This window comes from Ptiloglossa arizonensis, chromosome 13 (genome assembly GCF_051014685.1).
Source record: "Ptiloglossa arizonensis isolate GNS036 chromosome 13, iyPtiAriz1_principal, whole genome shotgun sequence".
Taxonomy (NCBI): domain Eukaryota; kingdom Metazoa; phylum Arthropoda; class Insecta; order Hymenoptera; family Colletidae; genus Ptiloglossa; species Ptiloglossa arizonensis.
Window position 1 is genome coordinate 10,721,286 of NC_135060.1, and position 17,342 is coordinate 10,738,627.

At 39.2% G+C, this 17,342-nt stretch overlaps 1 protein-coding gene across 1 annotated transcript in view; it reads left to right on the forward strand.

The window, feature by feature from the left end:
• LOC143153786 (zwei Ig domain protein zig-8) overlaps positions 1-17,342 on the forward strand; it is a 128,509-nt gene that overhangs the window by 49,916 nt on the left and 61,251 nt on the right. The window contains exon 2 of the mRNA XM_076325333.1: positions 866-1,121. Coding sequence (XP_076181448.1) covers positions 965-1,121 — 157 coding nt within the window. The 5' untranslated portion in view covers positions 866-964. The remainder of the gene's footprint in view (positions 1-865; positions 1,122-17,342) is intronic.

Below are 17,342 nucleotides of genomic sequence, written 5' to 3' on the forward strand. Positions count from 1 at the left end.
TAATCCGCGTAATATTTTACAAAATCGAAACTGTTTCTATAATTTCCAAACCCGAACTTTCCGATTCGGTACGCGATTCGAATCAAAATAATACTAAAAAAATATTTCCACTTACGGCTAGGTAAAAAAAGAATCAATCTTACGTTTACTTAATTGATCGAAGAAAGTACATAATCGCTCGGAGCAAAGCGATTACCCTCGTTGAACGAACACCTCCTATTTACAGAACCGCCGCTTCGCGTGACACGTGCAAAAATTCCGCGTGTTTCTTGCACACACGGTTTCGCAAAACAAATTTCACTCGTAAAGCGCGCGTAGTTGAAAAACACGCGGCCAGAGAAATTGATGTCTAACGAGCCACCTTCACGACATCGGGCCATAAACGAAAATTCAATTTTCTAAATCGCGAACGGGTCCGGCGTGCATTGACTTTACGAGCTTTTTTTCACGGATACTGTCGCGACGCATCTGTGTGTAAAATGCAGAGCTCTCGAGAGAACGATGGCGAAATTTGCGTTAGAAACACCGTTTCGTACATACATTGTCTTTGTATTTCTCTTATCGTTTCTCTGTTAGCCAGTTCCCGACGTATCTCGTTTAATATATCTCCATTAACGAGTTCAAAGACTCCTTTGTCCGCTTTGCAGTCGCTTGCATCCTCGCGGGTATCAAATTCCAAATATCTCCCGAAGAACCGTTGGAAACATCGGTTTCGGGCGAACGTGTCGCGGATATACGCGAAACTGTCCCGCTCCGGGACACGTGTTAGTAACCACTTGGTCACGTGGACACACTCTCGTCCTCTTTCGAGATATTCGTTCAGCCTTGACGCTGAAGCTTACCTTGGTCGCTGTTTGGATTACAGAAGAACGAGGACGCCGCGTGTCCACGGTCTACGGCCCGATAAAATCAACAGACGTCGCTGCACATCAGAAACTTCGGGGGATGCGAAAACCGGCGGACGATGTCGACGAGACCGGCCTGGGGGCCGAAGTTGTTTCTCGTGCTGGTGACGACCACGATCGTTATCGGCAATTATCAGCGTCATCGCGAGAGGACTCACCTACGCGAGCAGCTCGTTAACGGCCATAAAGTAACGAGGAACATCACTCGTTTACAAGGTGAGTGCTATACGTATGGTACGTAACCGGCGGGAATTGTTGGATTTAATGTTTGTCCGGCCATGTTCCCTACCCCCATTACTCTCGCGGTCGTGTCTCGTCGACGGGAAATCGTGGACAGCACGAATGGAAATTTTGCGCGCGACACCGAACGACCTGCGTAATTTGTGTTTTTATTTATTTTCATTTTCATTTTTTTTTTCCTTTTTCGAGAAATTATACTCGAACGTTTTGGAAGCGTACCGAAAGTTAAGGGCATGGCGATTTCGCGAGAGGAAACGGGTATGGTATTTCGCGTCGAATTTAAAAGTCCATGGTAACCCTGGTGGTCGGATTTAAACGCCACGTAGCAAGTTAAAAGTGAGAACGGACTTTTGAAAAATTTATAAAAAGTTAATGGATATTTGTGTCGGAATTTTGCATGTATATTTATGTAGACTGCAGTGACACTGCGAGTTGTGGACGTTGTATGATTTTGAGGAATGGCGCGACAAGCTCGTCGAATAATTCGAATGTGTTAAAAACTCGGTATCGGTTTTGAAAGTATTGACATTAAATTTCTAAATTAAATACGATCGAAACTTTCGAGAAAGGTAGAAAGTGTGTTTAAAAATGCTGAATGTACCAATTTTAGGAGATTCGATGTCAAGTTTTTCGGTTAAAAGTGAGCGGAATTACAAGTTCTTAAGTTTTTCAATTAAATGTGATCGAAATTGTAAGCCTTGGTGAAACCCTGTAGTTTTAACGCTCGTATTTAAGTTTTCGTATCTGTTTCGTTCCGAGATCTTCTATTTTTCGTCGTCCATTTATTTACCACAGCGATCTTCCTCGGAAGGATCGCTACTGCTGAAGCTTCTCCTCAGTTTCTTCATCAATTTGTTTCTTTGATACGGCTAGGTGAAGCAGAAGGTTTTAGCAATTCTCAGGCTTCGTGCGGCAACATCGTTTCATAGAAACTTCCGTAGCTTGTGTACACTATTCGATGTCGTGTTTTCCGAGAGAGTTTAGCGAAGCAATTGATTAGCATATACGTTAGGTATTACAACGAAAGAACAAAGACTTTGTATTACTCGATGTTAATTTCTATGTATTTGTGCTATTCGAATCATTGTCCATGGTATCTTGTACTGGAGAAATTTTAAAAAGTTCATCCACGATCGAGAAGTTTATTATCTTGAACTGCAATCGTAAATGACGCAGTAGTTACATCGTTTACTAAACTCCAAGCACCGCCAATTTTTCCGCGGTCGCAAATTTAACGCATACAAATGCTCCGCGTTATTTTGAGCCTTGTTTCGAGGATTTCGTTAAGCTGTGCAATAGAAAAGACTTTGTGCAAAGCGAAGAAAACGGTATAGCTACGTTTACACGAGCTTTACGTTTTCAGAGCTTCAACCCGTTGTCTTTTTACCACTCCTGCTTTATTTTCCCAGTTCTACTTAATGAATAGTTCTTTATTTACAATATACATACGTTTCGGTGACTTCCTTTTCTATCTTCATATTTTACACTCGTAAATATTTTTGTCTTAAATCAACGATTCTCGAGTACAATTAGCACTCGTTTCGTTAAATTTTCAATATTCCTGTATAAAACACACAATGGATGCACAAATTCTCAACTTTATACGGTGTAGTATTAACAGTAACGTTTAACGATCATTTAAAATATGTTGAATTAAATTAGAGTTTTGGATTAAATTAAAAAGACGCACAAAAATTGTTGAACCGTACAGGCATGTATTCAAGTACTTTAAATAGAGGTGGCAAAATTCATTTTACAATATTGCAATCGCCAGTAGTACGCTTCGGAACCATTTTACCGCGAAATCGTTTGATCGAACGTTGGAATTTCGAAATTGAAAACCGAACAATGAAACAAGACGATCGAAAGTTACGGTAAGGTAACGCGAACGTAACGAAACAAAGTGTGATTAATTTGAAAAGAAAAAAAAAGAAAAAACGGAATGAACAAGAATACGCGTTGATACGAATTATGTTTTACACCTTTGCGCTCGTCAATGTTCATTCACAGAGGATAAAAATGGTATCGACAGTCATAGAAGTATTTTCGGTTCTGTTGACCCGCGCAACAAAGAACGAACGAGGTGTTGGAGGTGCGGACGTCGCGAGCACAGCAGTTGATTTTTGGTTGCACGCGTAAAGGATCGAGCTACGGTGAAAAACGAGCGACGATGTCACGTCCCGTCGTTTTCAATAACACCGACACCATTCTGCGTACGACGCGCACGTTTCATCGCGTGCTCGCGAATCTATCAACGCGACTTGGCGAGAAATTTGCCGTCAGATTGTCTCGCGTCAGTTTTGAGGTAACGCGATGACGTGACAAGGATGGGTCGAACAGCTCCTTAACACAGTTACCGGGAAGCAATTGTGTTCTCTCGACGTTAATCTCTTCCTGAAACCCTGTTACTAATTGTACCGTGTCTGTCGGCTGACTGATTCCCAGAAATACCAAAAAAAAGAACGCATAAAATAATAGAAACATACCTAGGTACGCGTCGTAATACTTTCCGATGGAGAACATGTGTTCGAAGAATGCAATCCTACGTAAGACTTGGTTGAATTTTCTTTTGAAAAATTAATCGAAGCTACAATTTGCTCAAAATCTATTCTGATCTTGAGAGAACACAGAAACGTAAATTTACGATCTTGAAACATGTTTTTTTTTTGTGAAAAATGTCTGAAACTTTTCTCGATTATAATACTTCTCGATTTTAATACTACCTGTCAGAAATGACAGTTATTCGATATCCACTTGATTCTGGAATCGTAAACTTTTATAAAAATTAATAACTATTTTAAAATGCGAATGGTCAAGTTTGAATGGAATTTAAGTACTTTGCCGATACACTGAGCCGGAATATTCTTCGGCTTCCCGATAAGAAGTTTCTATAGAATGTGTATCGGAAATCGCGGTGCAACCAAAAAGGAGATGATTCCACGTCGATATGTAAGACGAAAATGCAGAATAAAATTATTCACACACGAGGCTTTGTTTTCAAGGAAATCGAATTCGAATATTCATGAGCACCGCGCAGTGGTGTACGACTTGGCTACTGTGTCTGACCAAGAAGTCTAGTTTCTACTTGTGCCGCGGTTCGAAACAGCTAAGGTTTAACGACGGACCAGCAGTGGTGTAATTTCTAGCCGCGGTTATAAATATTAAAAGGATGTGAGTAATATTTTACCGTAGAAAGCTTCAACAATCGAGCAGTATAAAGTTTCTAATCAGCATTATCACCGAACGATTATTTTCCTACAAACATTGTTACGACTTAAAATTACCTCGCAGTCTGCGTGATACGAGGATCGTTTGTATAAGTAATGCCCCGCCTTGACTGTGTTCCGTTACAACTACATTCCTAAGTAATGAAGGACAAGCACGAAAAGTCGATGTCGAAGGGGCCGTGTTTAATTACGTCGCCACCGAGGACTGAATCGTCGTTTCCCTTGTCGAGGGAAAATTATTTTTTCTTACTTATCGCGAAAGTCATCGATGTTGTCCGACCGTGACGAATATCCTTGCAATTGCACTCATTCGTTGCGTTGTAAATTGCGCCTGATGTATTTATAGAACGTGACGAATGACGCGAGAGCCGAGGCAGAAAAAAGTACGAGTGACGAACGAAAGCGGCTCCATCGTTTCGTTTTAATTATCATATTTCGAGTGTATCGTTGTTGTTCAACACCTTAAAGCGAGTGTGTTCCGGCAGCCAGTTAAGCTGACAGAAAATAAGTATAATTAACTGTGCACCCGGATCTCGTTATGTAGTATCGACGCAAATTAGAAAACTTTCGCGGGATATTTTACGCGCACAATGTTTTCGTATGGTTACGGAGTTTGGAAACAACTGTAGTTTCGCGTTAATGAACATACGAGAAATTGAAAAAATAGAACTGTGGGAAACGTACGCACGGTTCGGAACGGAGATAGATTCGATTCCGGAAATTATTTAATTTATTTCGGTACACAATTTTTAACTCAGAGCCTGAATTACACGTACACGCCAACGAAATCTATCGCTTTGAATTTTTCATTGTGACTTTGGTAAACCGGAAAAATAACCGGAATTCGTTTTCACGAAATTTCATTCCCAGAACATAGAGAAAACTTTGTAACAGCTGTTATTAAAGTCCAAATTTTGAAATATTTTTCCATACGTTTCATGTGCAGTGAGTTCGACCATTTTATAAACGTATGTGCCTAACACCGCATATATTTAATGTTTCAATAGATCCTGGAATTTAATTTATTTTTTAAGCGTCCTATCCGACAGCTATAACACACGACTTAACTTTAACGTCGCAAAGATAATATTAATAAATAAAACAATGAGTTAATTCTTACCTCGAAAGGGCTTTACCATCTTCATAGTGTCTTTTATATTTTGATAATGCGATTTTGTTTATTTGTTTACGCGGACCGTAAAAATTAACCTAGATTTATCATATTTTCATTCTCACTATCGTGTAAAAACATATTTTCGATAAATTATACGATTTCATTATACCCCAAACTACTGTTGGCAAGTAATTTTCGTCATTTCTCGACGCACGTCAAATTAATAGTTTGCTCGTTAGTCAGAGATAACTATCGACAACCGTTAGACACGTAAATTATCTAAACTCAAGTTGATTATAGATTAGGCGGCAATCTTCGGTGTCTGAGGTACAGTAAATTATTCTGGGTGAAAAATTTGTCATTTGTGTGGAATAATTTATTAAATTATAAATACTTTAACAGTAGCTAAATAACAGTAAATAACGAGACTATCCTACAACTCTGTACAACGTTTCACGACTCTCAGTTCATCGCTTTTAGTTCAACACTATATTTGCATAACTTTTAATTCGAAATAACACGGATTCCTACGAATAGTAGTTTCCCAAAGAGGGTCACATATCCTAAAGGTCAAAATATGGGACGAACAATGAATTTTCAATTCAACGTTGTTCGTTATTCGTACAGTGAACTAACTTTATCTCGTACACCTTCAAGAACAAAATCAGGTGACTATTCCCAGACTTCAATGTATTCCTGCGTCAATTCCACGATGACATTATCCAATTCGGGATGTCAACGCACTCGTCTCTGCATTCGGTGATATTAGCTTCTAAAATTAATCAACCATCCCGTCTGTACGATCGAATCGAGACTCTGGCTGTTCCGAGTTTCTCGTTGACCTGTCTCCTCTGTATTTACGAGCCACGACGAGATGCGCGGACAAATTTCACGCGTTCGAATGCTGTCAATTACCGGAGTGCATTTCTCGCGCAGTAATAGTTGCAAACGAAGAGCTCCCGGCCGGAGAGAATTTTCAAACGGTGTATTACGTTCGTCGACCTTACTTTCTGCAACCTTTACATCGCCACAATACGGTCGATTCGCTTGTCTTTCCTTACCATTGCGTCGACCAATGCTTTTACTCCTCGGCCAGCAGATGGGTCGGAAGTGTTTTCACAGATCGGGAAAGTTCATCGGTATTTTACGGTGGAGTAACGGAACGAGTGGCGCAATTGGGGCCGCCATCTCGGAAAATCTACGATTCCGTTTTAATATAATATACGACGCGTGGGGATTCGAAGAGTAAAGAGCCCGAGCAGGTTTAATTACCCGCGCCGGAATTGATCAGTGTGTGCGGCTAAGCCCAGAAACCGAGCCGAACCTACCGGTGGCAATTCGTCTAGCGCAAAAGTTACATCGAACTTTCCTGCTACCTCTCCTCTTCTCTTTAGGGGAACGACTTAAACCTACGACCACCGAAACTTTCCTTTCGCGGACGAATTTTACGACATATCTCTTTACCAAGATACTCCGCAACGGTTGATACCAAGTACACGGTACCGGTATCTCGAGCATCGCGGGTTTCTCTTCTTTTTGTTCGGTATCTTTCTACGATTCTCGAGGTTCCAAAGTCGATCCGGTTACCGGTTGGCGTGTAACGCGAAGATTTAGAGCGTTTTTCCGCCTAAACGACGCGATCGAGAAAGTTATCATTCGATAGTCGTCTGCACGCCGAACCTTTATATCGTGTACGAGCTTGGCACACCAGCTGCAACCCTATGTTTAGGAAAATTGATCGCTCGGGAATTGGTTATGTCAGTTGCCTCGCGACGGTCAATTATTACAGGAGAATTGCGAAACGAAAACTATCGATAATACTGCTGAATCTGCGCATGGTAAAATTCTTGAACATCTCGAACCATCGTTCGTCGTGCAAATGAAATACGAAATATTATTTTTTGTATGTAGAAAGTATTGTTCGTAAGGTAAACAAGATACGAGAATTTTCACAGAGTTGGTAGTAGTTTTTGTTTGTATACTTTTTGTTTTGCTTTTGCCGTGTCGTTTTACTTTTTCGACCAATTTAGACAATGGTTTTTTCTCATTTTAGATAAGGATCTAAGGTGTTTGATATTTTTCAGTAAATCTTTAGCAGTATTGAATATTTTTTATGTCTTGTTTTCAATGAAAGTGTGCACCCATCGTATTCTTCTTCTTAGTTTTTATTCGGTTATGCATAAATGCATAACAAGTGCGTTACCGTCCCGTTCTCTCGACATTTTCTTGGTAACTGCTTTAAAATTTGAGAAAAGAAGAAAAAAACGAACCGTTCGGTCTACGAGCTGTTCTCTCTTGCGACATTTTTCTTGATCGCATCGCTTATGTGAGAAAAGTGCTCTGGAGAACCTGGATCCAAAGGGTCGTTTGTTTTGGTCGAAAGTATAGAATTAAATAAATGATGAGAAAAGTTGGAAAAATGGTTAAAATTCCGTTGAAGTTAGTTGTAGTTGAATAATCGATAGGCATCGAATGGTGTCAAAACTTTCCTTGGAGTCTGGCCGCACAGCAATTTAGCACATTGTTCGTTGGTCCTATCAGTATTCACTTCAGTTGTGTGCTTCCTCGGATACATACTGTCGATTAAATTATGAATTTAGTTCAGGCAGATATAATTAAATCGTGCGTAAATTAATGTATTCCGCATCGAGGTCTAATCAAACCGATCAAATTATTAGCAGAAGTGCTGCCAAGATTGTCACATTGTTTTAATTGATTTTGTAGCTTCTAGTTCAAAATTAATTCCACCGTTTCTGGTCAGAATTTAACAATAGAGCATTCTCTGACATTATTACCAACGCTTATTACTTTTGAAGTATTCTTCGTTTGGTAATTGCTTTTTTTTTTTTTTTTTGGCAATGCAAAATAGAATACGAAGAATACGAGAGAAAATCGATAGAAATCACATGGGGTTTGCGATAAGATCGGTAAGCCCCGTCGTGAAAAGTTAGAGAGAAGTGGATAGATAGATACAAGGAGACAGAGAAAAAGGAAGGACGTTAAGATGGCAGCGAGACGAATTGTAAAGACATTTTATGCGCTTCTTTCGCTACGACAGGAAAGCCGAAAGGCAAAGCTTCTGTCTATACTCCGTTACGGCTCAACTGGTATTTTCTTCAATCTCCACTGCAGGATTTTCGTTGAAATTCGTATGTCGTTACGTAGGCCGTTCCAGAAACTTTCCCCACCTGAACTTTCGTCGTCCAATATACAACTAAATTACAGATATATACATAATTATTTTTTGCGCTTTTCGGGATTGTAATAATTTTTATCCACTTAAAGGTTACTGGAGTATAAAGTTTCTTCGACAATAGGACAATACCAGAAGAACATAAAATATTGTTTAATTTAAAGGGATATAGAACAATACTTACATTCGAGGTGTTGAGGGTTTAAATGAACTATTATATTACAAAACCAAAGAGAATCCTGAAAAATAGAGTCTGTAATTTTTAACAAAATTAACCAATGCTTGTTTACTAATTAAATATTATTACATTACGAAATTCGAATTCAATAATCATGATTTTTATAAAATTACAGTATTTTCAAGTAATTATATTTATTCGTTAATTGTGTTTCACAAAGTTTGTTGCTTTACTTTTGTTGTCTCCAACGAGCGATGTAATTTACATTCCGTAGTTTACGTATAAGTAATGCTTTGACTATTGACTAGTGTTTAAGCTACAGCACCCAACTGGATAATGAACTGTTTGTTGCTTACACTGGCGAAATGATCAGCTCTCCACGTTTACATACAAACGAATCTGCATTGTCGACTAAAATGACAATTTCAATTAGATTCTATTCGTAACAGAATTTGTAACACAATGTAAGAGATATTGAATACGTCACCACTTGTATCTTCTAATTTGATGACAATATTACAAATAAGTTAGATAGTTTTGAAACTTTTGAAACAAAACAACAACAAAAATATAAATTAAGAAAGATAAAATAAGTTTTCTATTAAAGACCATCGTTTAAATCTTTTGCATCGGTTTTAATAAATCGTTTCTTATTTATCGATATCGAGCATTGTTCGCAAACAGTCTACATGGAATTTTCGTACTAATTTTGTTTTTCCAAGCTGCTATCGCGACACAAAATTCAGTATAATTTGAAAACGAGATCAAATAGAACACACACTTCTATGAATTTACTTTATCCTTATTAACTGCTAAAGCCACCCCTGAAGTGGGTCGGATCCATTACAAGACACCCTGTATAAACAGCGAGGAGCGTGAAAAGTCTTTAGGGTGAGTTTTGTCACGTAGCCCCTAGGTTCCAGAGACGTTGCGTATCCAGGTTGCGTTGCCTCGGGTATTACAGTAGCGGAACATCTTTTGTTGTACCTCGAAGTCAGCGAGGACTAAAATATGTGCACCATATCCGTACTTTTTGCTTTCTTCGATTGATACCCTCCGTAGTAAGTCTCCTCGGTTTTGCAATCTACGATAAATACGCCTCTGCAAATTCAAAAGCGGATTTCGAGATAAAATTCTCCCTATGACTTCAGAAGCGGTATATGAATTAAGAATTCCATCTATGATTTCAAAAGTGCGCTTTAAATTTAAATTTTCGCTTATAATTGCGCGAAATATTCAAAAGAATTTAATTATTCAAGGGAATACGGAGTCTTGTAGAAAAAGTGCACTCAGTGGATGGTTGAAATTGTGAAGAAAAATTTATAAGAAAGCGAACGTTGCATTATGAAAAAAAAATATTGAAACTATTATTTTTTTCAATATCATGTCACATGTTCCTTAAATTTTGAAAGTAAAATTACTCATTCTTTTATCACCCGTCCGTAGGATTTAAAAATCACATTTTATACACAAAGTGCTTTAAATTCGAGCGAGAGAAATGGTATTTCTTTCGAAACAGATTATCCCATTGAATGTAATTAGCCGGATAATGCAATGTGCATTCGTTATTCCTAGTTTCTTTGCATCTTTCGCTTACTTCTTCCGTATTCCACTGTTTCATAAAATTCGTTCAATGATAATAATTTTATACCTTTGATTTCCTAATGAAGGAAAATTGCAACGGAAATAAAAATCCTTGAAATTTGAAACGTTTCGTTTGAAACAATCGCGAATTAAAAGGTAAAATTCCTTCACGGATGCGTAACATTTTCCATAATGACGCAGTTAACGCATAATCCAGGCTCGCGCAACAGGGGAATGGATGAATCTGCATCGCATAAATAAGTGTGTCTTGTTATACTTAATTCAGAAGCGTTTCAATAACTCGGTGCTTCGAATAGTACCAGAATAAACGTCGAGAGAAGTTAATTACCGTATGGAACGAGGGTTTAACGCGCGAAACTTCGAAGTGGAAAAGTTTTCTCTGAATGAACAATTCAGCAACCATTTTTCTCCCGGCGCGAAACTCCATTGTGTACTGCGACTTAATGGTTGTTGTCGGCAAAACGGAAACCCAACGGACAGACAACGCGGAATAACGAATGCACGCGACTTAAAATCGTCCGCTCGATTGGTCCGTGTTCTCGAGAGCACCATACGCGAACGCGTTACGTCGCCATTTTCTCACGGATGAGGTAGACCTCGGTTATAGCGAGCGTCGTTAAATAATTAGAAGAATCGTCTATACCGCTAGGGCCCGAAACGAACCGGCGTCGAAATTTCCGGGAAAATTGAACGCCGTGTAAAAGCTGGAACAATCGTTTCAGATGCGGCGAGAAGAAGCATTCGCCGCGATAAATTATTCTCAACTTGTGCTCGTTCGAATACGAAGCATCATCGCCCTTATTCGACATTTAATCACTTTACTTTTGAACGTTACGTGTAACGCCACCAGGTTGGAATTCCAAACGGACAGGAATGAAAGCTGATTAAGCCTGGCCCACTTATCCGGATGATGAAAGTAAATTGTATCGTTCAACGAGTTCCATTCGGGAGATTCGGACAATCGACCGAGATTTCCGTTCGCTGTAAAAATATTCCATGCCCGGACGACACGGACCGAACGTAACTATAATTACACGGTGCAGAATTCCGTATAGTGCGCTCCGAATCCCACGAGGGACGAACGCTTCTCCTCGAGATACGATACAAGTTTCAAACTATATTGACTGATCGTTTATTGCTAATATTTATTAGCAATCTTAGCGATTACTGTCGATATTATTGTATTTAACGTAACTCGAAAGCTAAACTTGCTCGGTATTTCTGAAAATAGATATAGAAATACGAATACGTATAACATACATAGATTTAAAATTCCCGTATATTTCAACTAATTAATACGATCAATAGTATCGCACAAAGGATAGAACGTTCAAAGCGATTCAGAGATCAACGTATCGTACATGGTTGAATTCGAGTTTCTGCCAGCATAAAGCGAATAAATATTTATACAATTTTGAAACGTGAAAGAAAATTACCAGGCAAGATAGTCGTCAATTCTAATATTTGTCATTTCGAAACAAATAATGCGCGTGCCCCTATAACCAATAGAGACACGAACAAGGTAGATGCGACACAATCGAGTATCAGAATCGATACGAGTTATTAGCGTGAAATATTTTCAGAGAAGTTATTTCCGATACGTGCAAGAGTAATTCAATGTTATCGCTGCGATACGAGCTTTGACAAGAATAATATCAACAACTCGCTTATTATTTCCAGCGTGTTCCGTTTGAAAAATGTCTTTCGCCTCCTCCGATTTCTAATTGTTCTTTCAACAAGTCCGGGGGGTAAGTAATTATCTGCGCTGGCTAAATAAACCCATAGCGTAGCATCGGCTGCATCCTGTTGCACTGCGTGCAATTGCAACTAACGAGAGGGAGATTCTTCTAGCGGGGGGGTGGGTGACACCACTACCATCTCCCGGTTTCTCGTTAACGATCGTCATCGAAACAACGGGTAGTTGTTTGGAAAACGTTGGCCCTTGTGAAGGAAAAACGAAATGATTTGAGAAAACGCTCGATAACCACGGCTCGGATGATCCAAGGAGGGAGAATTTCGAAAAGAACGATATCGCGATACCGATCCACTAAATTTTAATTGCAGGTCTTCTAGATGTCGGCCAACCTACTCGACGAGTGATTCCAATTAATTCGGTATTGACCAGCCGCGAAACGGAGGATGAAGAAAATCACGCTGCTCTTTGATCCGTTTCTCTGTCGATTAGATCGTCGACACGAACACAACAGACATTTGCAATTAACCGGGCGGACGTAATTAAAATACGCGAGAAATGTTAAAGAGGGCGAAAGGTATCGTTCTTGCGTTAAAACGATGTACCACTTGGTTACTTCGAGTCGATCGAGAACCAGCGACGAATAATTGCTTGCGCGACCAGCAACGAATAGAGTTGTTTGCACGATCGATCGAAAGTTGTTTCCATTCCCGTATTAAAAATAAGAGAGGTGAAGTGCCACGCTTAAAGAAACGTTAACCGTGCTACGAATTAACACGTTGTCGACCCGTCACTCGACTCCGTTTATGAATAAATAATGGATCGTGAACGTCTGAAGGAGGAATAAAAATTAATAGGAATCGGGGAACTGAATGTTTATTCGTGAAAAAATAAATATCAAGTTACCTCGTAATTGACGCCTGGGCAGAGTGAGGTTGAAAATCATTTTAACCGATGGCGCTGTGGCACTCAACGTGTTAAATAAATACAGTAATTTCACTTGGGTTAAATGTATTATTTATTTACGACCATTTAACGTGTACATAGAAGGGAAGCATTATGTGTACACAGAGCTGCTAAACAGTTCAAACGTTTCTCGAGTTTAATTTCAGTTAAATTGGTGTCTTTGTTTATGAGGTTTGAACGCGAAACAATGAACGTAAAATGACAAAACGATTGCGATAGAAATATAGTTATCGAAAAGAAGATAAATATATCTCGAAATCGTCCAGTAAGAAATTATATCCAGTATAAGTTTCTTATTAAAGAACATTCGTATGCACAATTTTATTTTATTTTTAATAACCTTGGGATTAATTGTATGTAGTTAATCCTGGAATACGGAATATACTACTGGCCAAAAGTATGAAAACATCTGTTTCTTGCGGTAACATCTGTTCCCAAAAGGATTTGCAGTCCTGGAAAGTTTAATGTGCAAATATTTCGTTGTTTCGTACTAAGAGTACGTTCTAAAATTACAAAAACCAAAAGCACTTTTTGTCAGACTCGCTAAATCTTTACGGAGCAACGTTTCGCTCTCTCGCTAATTGTAAGACATCTCATACATTTTCCCAGAAGTGGGCTCAAGAATAAAACAAAATGAATTTTACTTCTGGTAAGCTGAAACTCTATTATAGCTAAAGTCACCATGTACTGTTTATACGTGTACGACTAGAATGCAGAAGAAAAACTGAAACAGAAAAACTTAAAGAGAACGAGCAATAGAGGTAACTAAATGTAACGATTTTTCGTACAACAATTTGTACAGTTGTCGTTTTTACGACTATTTGAACGATAATTTTGAAACATGTGGCATTCTTGTACAATTTGTCGTACGACGTGATCGTATTGGATAACAGTGAGACGCAGCCATAAAATCTAGCGTGCCAGAGGTTTGACGAACGACAGATTGGAACGTATGTGATTTGTTGGAAAAACTCTCCGTACGATTTCGGCTTCGAAACGGAAGCATAAAAACGAAAGTATTTCTCCTTACAACCAAGTGTACCAATTTTCAATCATAACAAATGAAACCACGTAACATCCACCATCCGCAAATGTGAAACACCAAAAACGAAACTGTGCACAGCGAATCCCGCAAAGGAATGTGGTTAAATACTTCCAGCTCCGTCTAAATTCGAAGCTTAACTGGAAGCAACATATATGCAAAAAAATAGAGCAAATTAACACAGAGAAAGACGAAATATTCTGGTTAACAAGTATATGGTCGAAATTAAGCGGAGAGAATAAGTCGAAATTAATCTACAAAACAATAATCGAACATATCTTGACGCGTGGAATTTAATTACAGGGTACAACAGCAAAAAAACTACGTTACCAAAATAGAAGTTATGGAATCGTTCTTTAAAGAATAGTGAATGCACCATGGTGCATAAAAATTGACTATCTACGAATTCTCTCTATAGAAACAGAAACGCTTGGACTAAAAGAGAGATACAAGATGAGAACATCGTCCAAACTCGCTAGCGAATACTTTGTGGAATTACAGTACCAAAGTATGAACTTCATCGTTCAATGGTCGTGTCTACGGTCCCTGTAAGGAACAGAGGAAGCGACAAAATTATGGCGGTGGAAATAACGCGACAATTTAGAGGACAGAAACTGCAACAATTCGAAGAAGAGTAACGTGCAATATTAAAACGAAGGATTAACCATTATGGGGAGCTGAGGAGATGTCACCTAGATTAAGGGGAATCTAATATGTAAAACGTATTAGAATCTAGTAGTACGAGCAATGCTTGCTCAGTCGTGAGTCTTCGAAGGCCGACTGACCCGATACGATTCGTAATTCCTGCCAGATGACATCTTTCCAGCTTCTCATAGTCGTTGCATTGCTCTACATAGATACGTCTGTCCACAAACATAGACACGCGTGTGCAAGTCGCGTGCATTTCGCGAGATCGTTCGATCGATTGTAAAGTGTTTGTGAAACTCGACCGTTTGAAATATATCGGCGTTACGAGGCCACTTTCGACGCCCGAATTTATCAGAACGATGCGTGCCTCGTCGACCGGAAGTTGTCGTTGTGGCTAACCAAGTGAAATTCCCTGATGCGAGACGAATCGCAGTGTGGCCAACATTTAACAGCGGAATCGCTTCAAACACGCGCGTGCACCGTGTTAGAGATACTTCTTCCTTTTGTTCCTTCAACAAACGGACATTTTTCCCACGTGGATGAACCCGGAATAATGTTTAAATAGTATTATTCGTTATCGTCGTTCCTGTGTCGCGTTTCAACGACGACACTTTTAGGTTGCGTTTGAAATTCCCGTTTCGTTCCCAAGCAGAACGCAGATATTAACTCATTCGCTACAAGAGTCGACTCGCCGAGTATAATAATCCGACATGGAAATCGAGCGAAATCGCTTTGTGACCCTCGTCGTTTCTAACATCGACTTTATCCACTTCGTGAAACTTCATGAACATTTCCACCGTTCGAACCGAGGTTACCGAAATTACTGTGTTACCTCTACGGTGCGCAATTAATTTCTCCGACTGTTGTTTAAAAGTGGTAACTTTAGAGGAGAATTCTTCGATCAAATTTTAGCATATACGTCATCGTATGTTCGTTTCATTCGAATCTTGAAGCGAACGGATACCAAACGACGTTCGATTAAAGCAGTGGTGTAAAAATTGAAGCAATTCTGTCCATGTAATTTCTGGACGAAAGAATTCGATTACTCAGAATTTTCTCGGATTACTTTTATCCAAAATGGTTTCACTTAGATCGTAATGATAGATGTTTTGATATTAATGCACCGGTACGATGGTGTGAGTATATATTACGCGTATCTAAACATACGCTTACGATATCGGGTGACCTATTTAACTTTATAAACTGAAATACTTCCTCAACTTTCGGTATCTACGAAACAATATTTTCAACGACGTTCCCTTTTACTGTAAGCGTCGTACGATGAAAATATTTCCATTCTAGATGGAAATGTAATTTCCTTTTTTATTTCAGTGACTCGCAGTTCTTGATCGATCGAGATCGTAATCGTACGTAAATGAAATTGTCGTATTATATCGTTACGTAGACAAAATCAAGAAGATCTTTAACCGATACTTACCATTCTCGCAAATTTACTATTTAGAAGAATTTAAACACATCGAGCTCCCGGAATCTTACTTGTAATGTAATTTTAACGATTCTGGTTCTGTCAATCGGTAATGTCAAAAGAGAAGATTTCTCTATATATTACATATCTTTAACAACGGATGAGAATCTCCATCGATTCTGAGTCTATTACGTTTCTCCATGTCGGATGACTTTCCACGTTCTTCGAAGCGCGTTTGAATGTATAATTGAATATCGGTCCATTAAATGTCGAACTATTCCGCGTCCTTTAATAGGAATAATTAGAAAACGGGACCGAGTATCCAGACGCCGGTCCTAGAACGCGGCGAAAGTTACGCCCAAAGGACGTAAAGAATGCCCCTTTTCCGATATTCTTTTTTTATGGAAAGCCGTTAAAAGGCATCCTCATCCACCTATTTATGAACACATTCCAGGATTACGGCCGTTCGCGCTTGGACCCATTTACGAGCACGTTCTCCGATGGCGAGGGTTGAATCCTTTGACGACACTCGATAATAATTCAAGCGCTATAATGCCTCTCGTAATGGCATCAGACTGAAAAACTCCAAGAGTTTTTTGGGTCAGATCGTTTCGCGATACCGGTGATCCGTTCCGGTTGCAAATTCCTTAATTGATCGTGTACAAATGGCAGCTCGCTAGCTTCGGGCCAGATCAGATACAACGTGACGTCTCAGCGCGTTCTAAATCACGGATCGTTAATTGCATTCGAAGTGAAAAGTTGTGTAGCTGTGGACTTTCGATAAAAGAAATTCTTCCAACGTTTCGGTGAACACATTGTCAAGTGTTACGTCGTTACAACGTCGCGTTGAATTTGACACGCAAAGTATCGTACCTCGATACAACTTTTCGAACGCGTTGTCCAAACTGGAAGACAAAACTGATTGCTCGTTAGCTGCAGCAATTGGCGCATTTAATTGCCCGATACGTATTTTCGTACAATGAGATTTTCGTACAATCGTAATTATAAGACTGTTGTTGCGTTGTGATTAAATCTGCGAACAGGAGAATGTAATTAGCGCGACCTTGATCCCTTAACCTTTAATTAAATTACAAATTATTGCAAT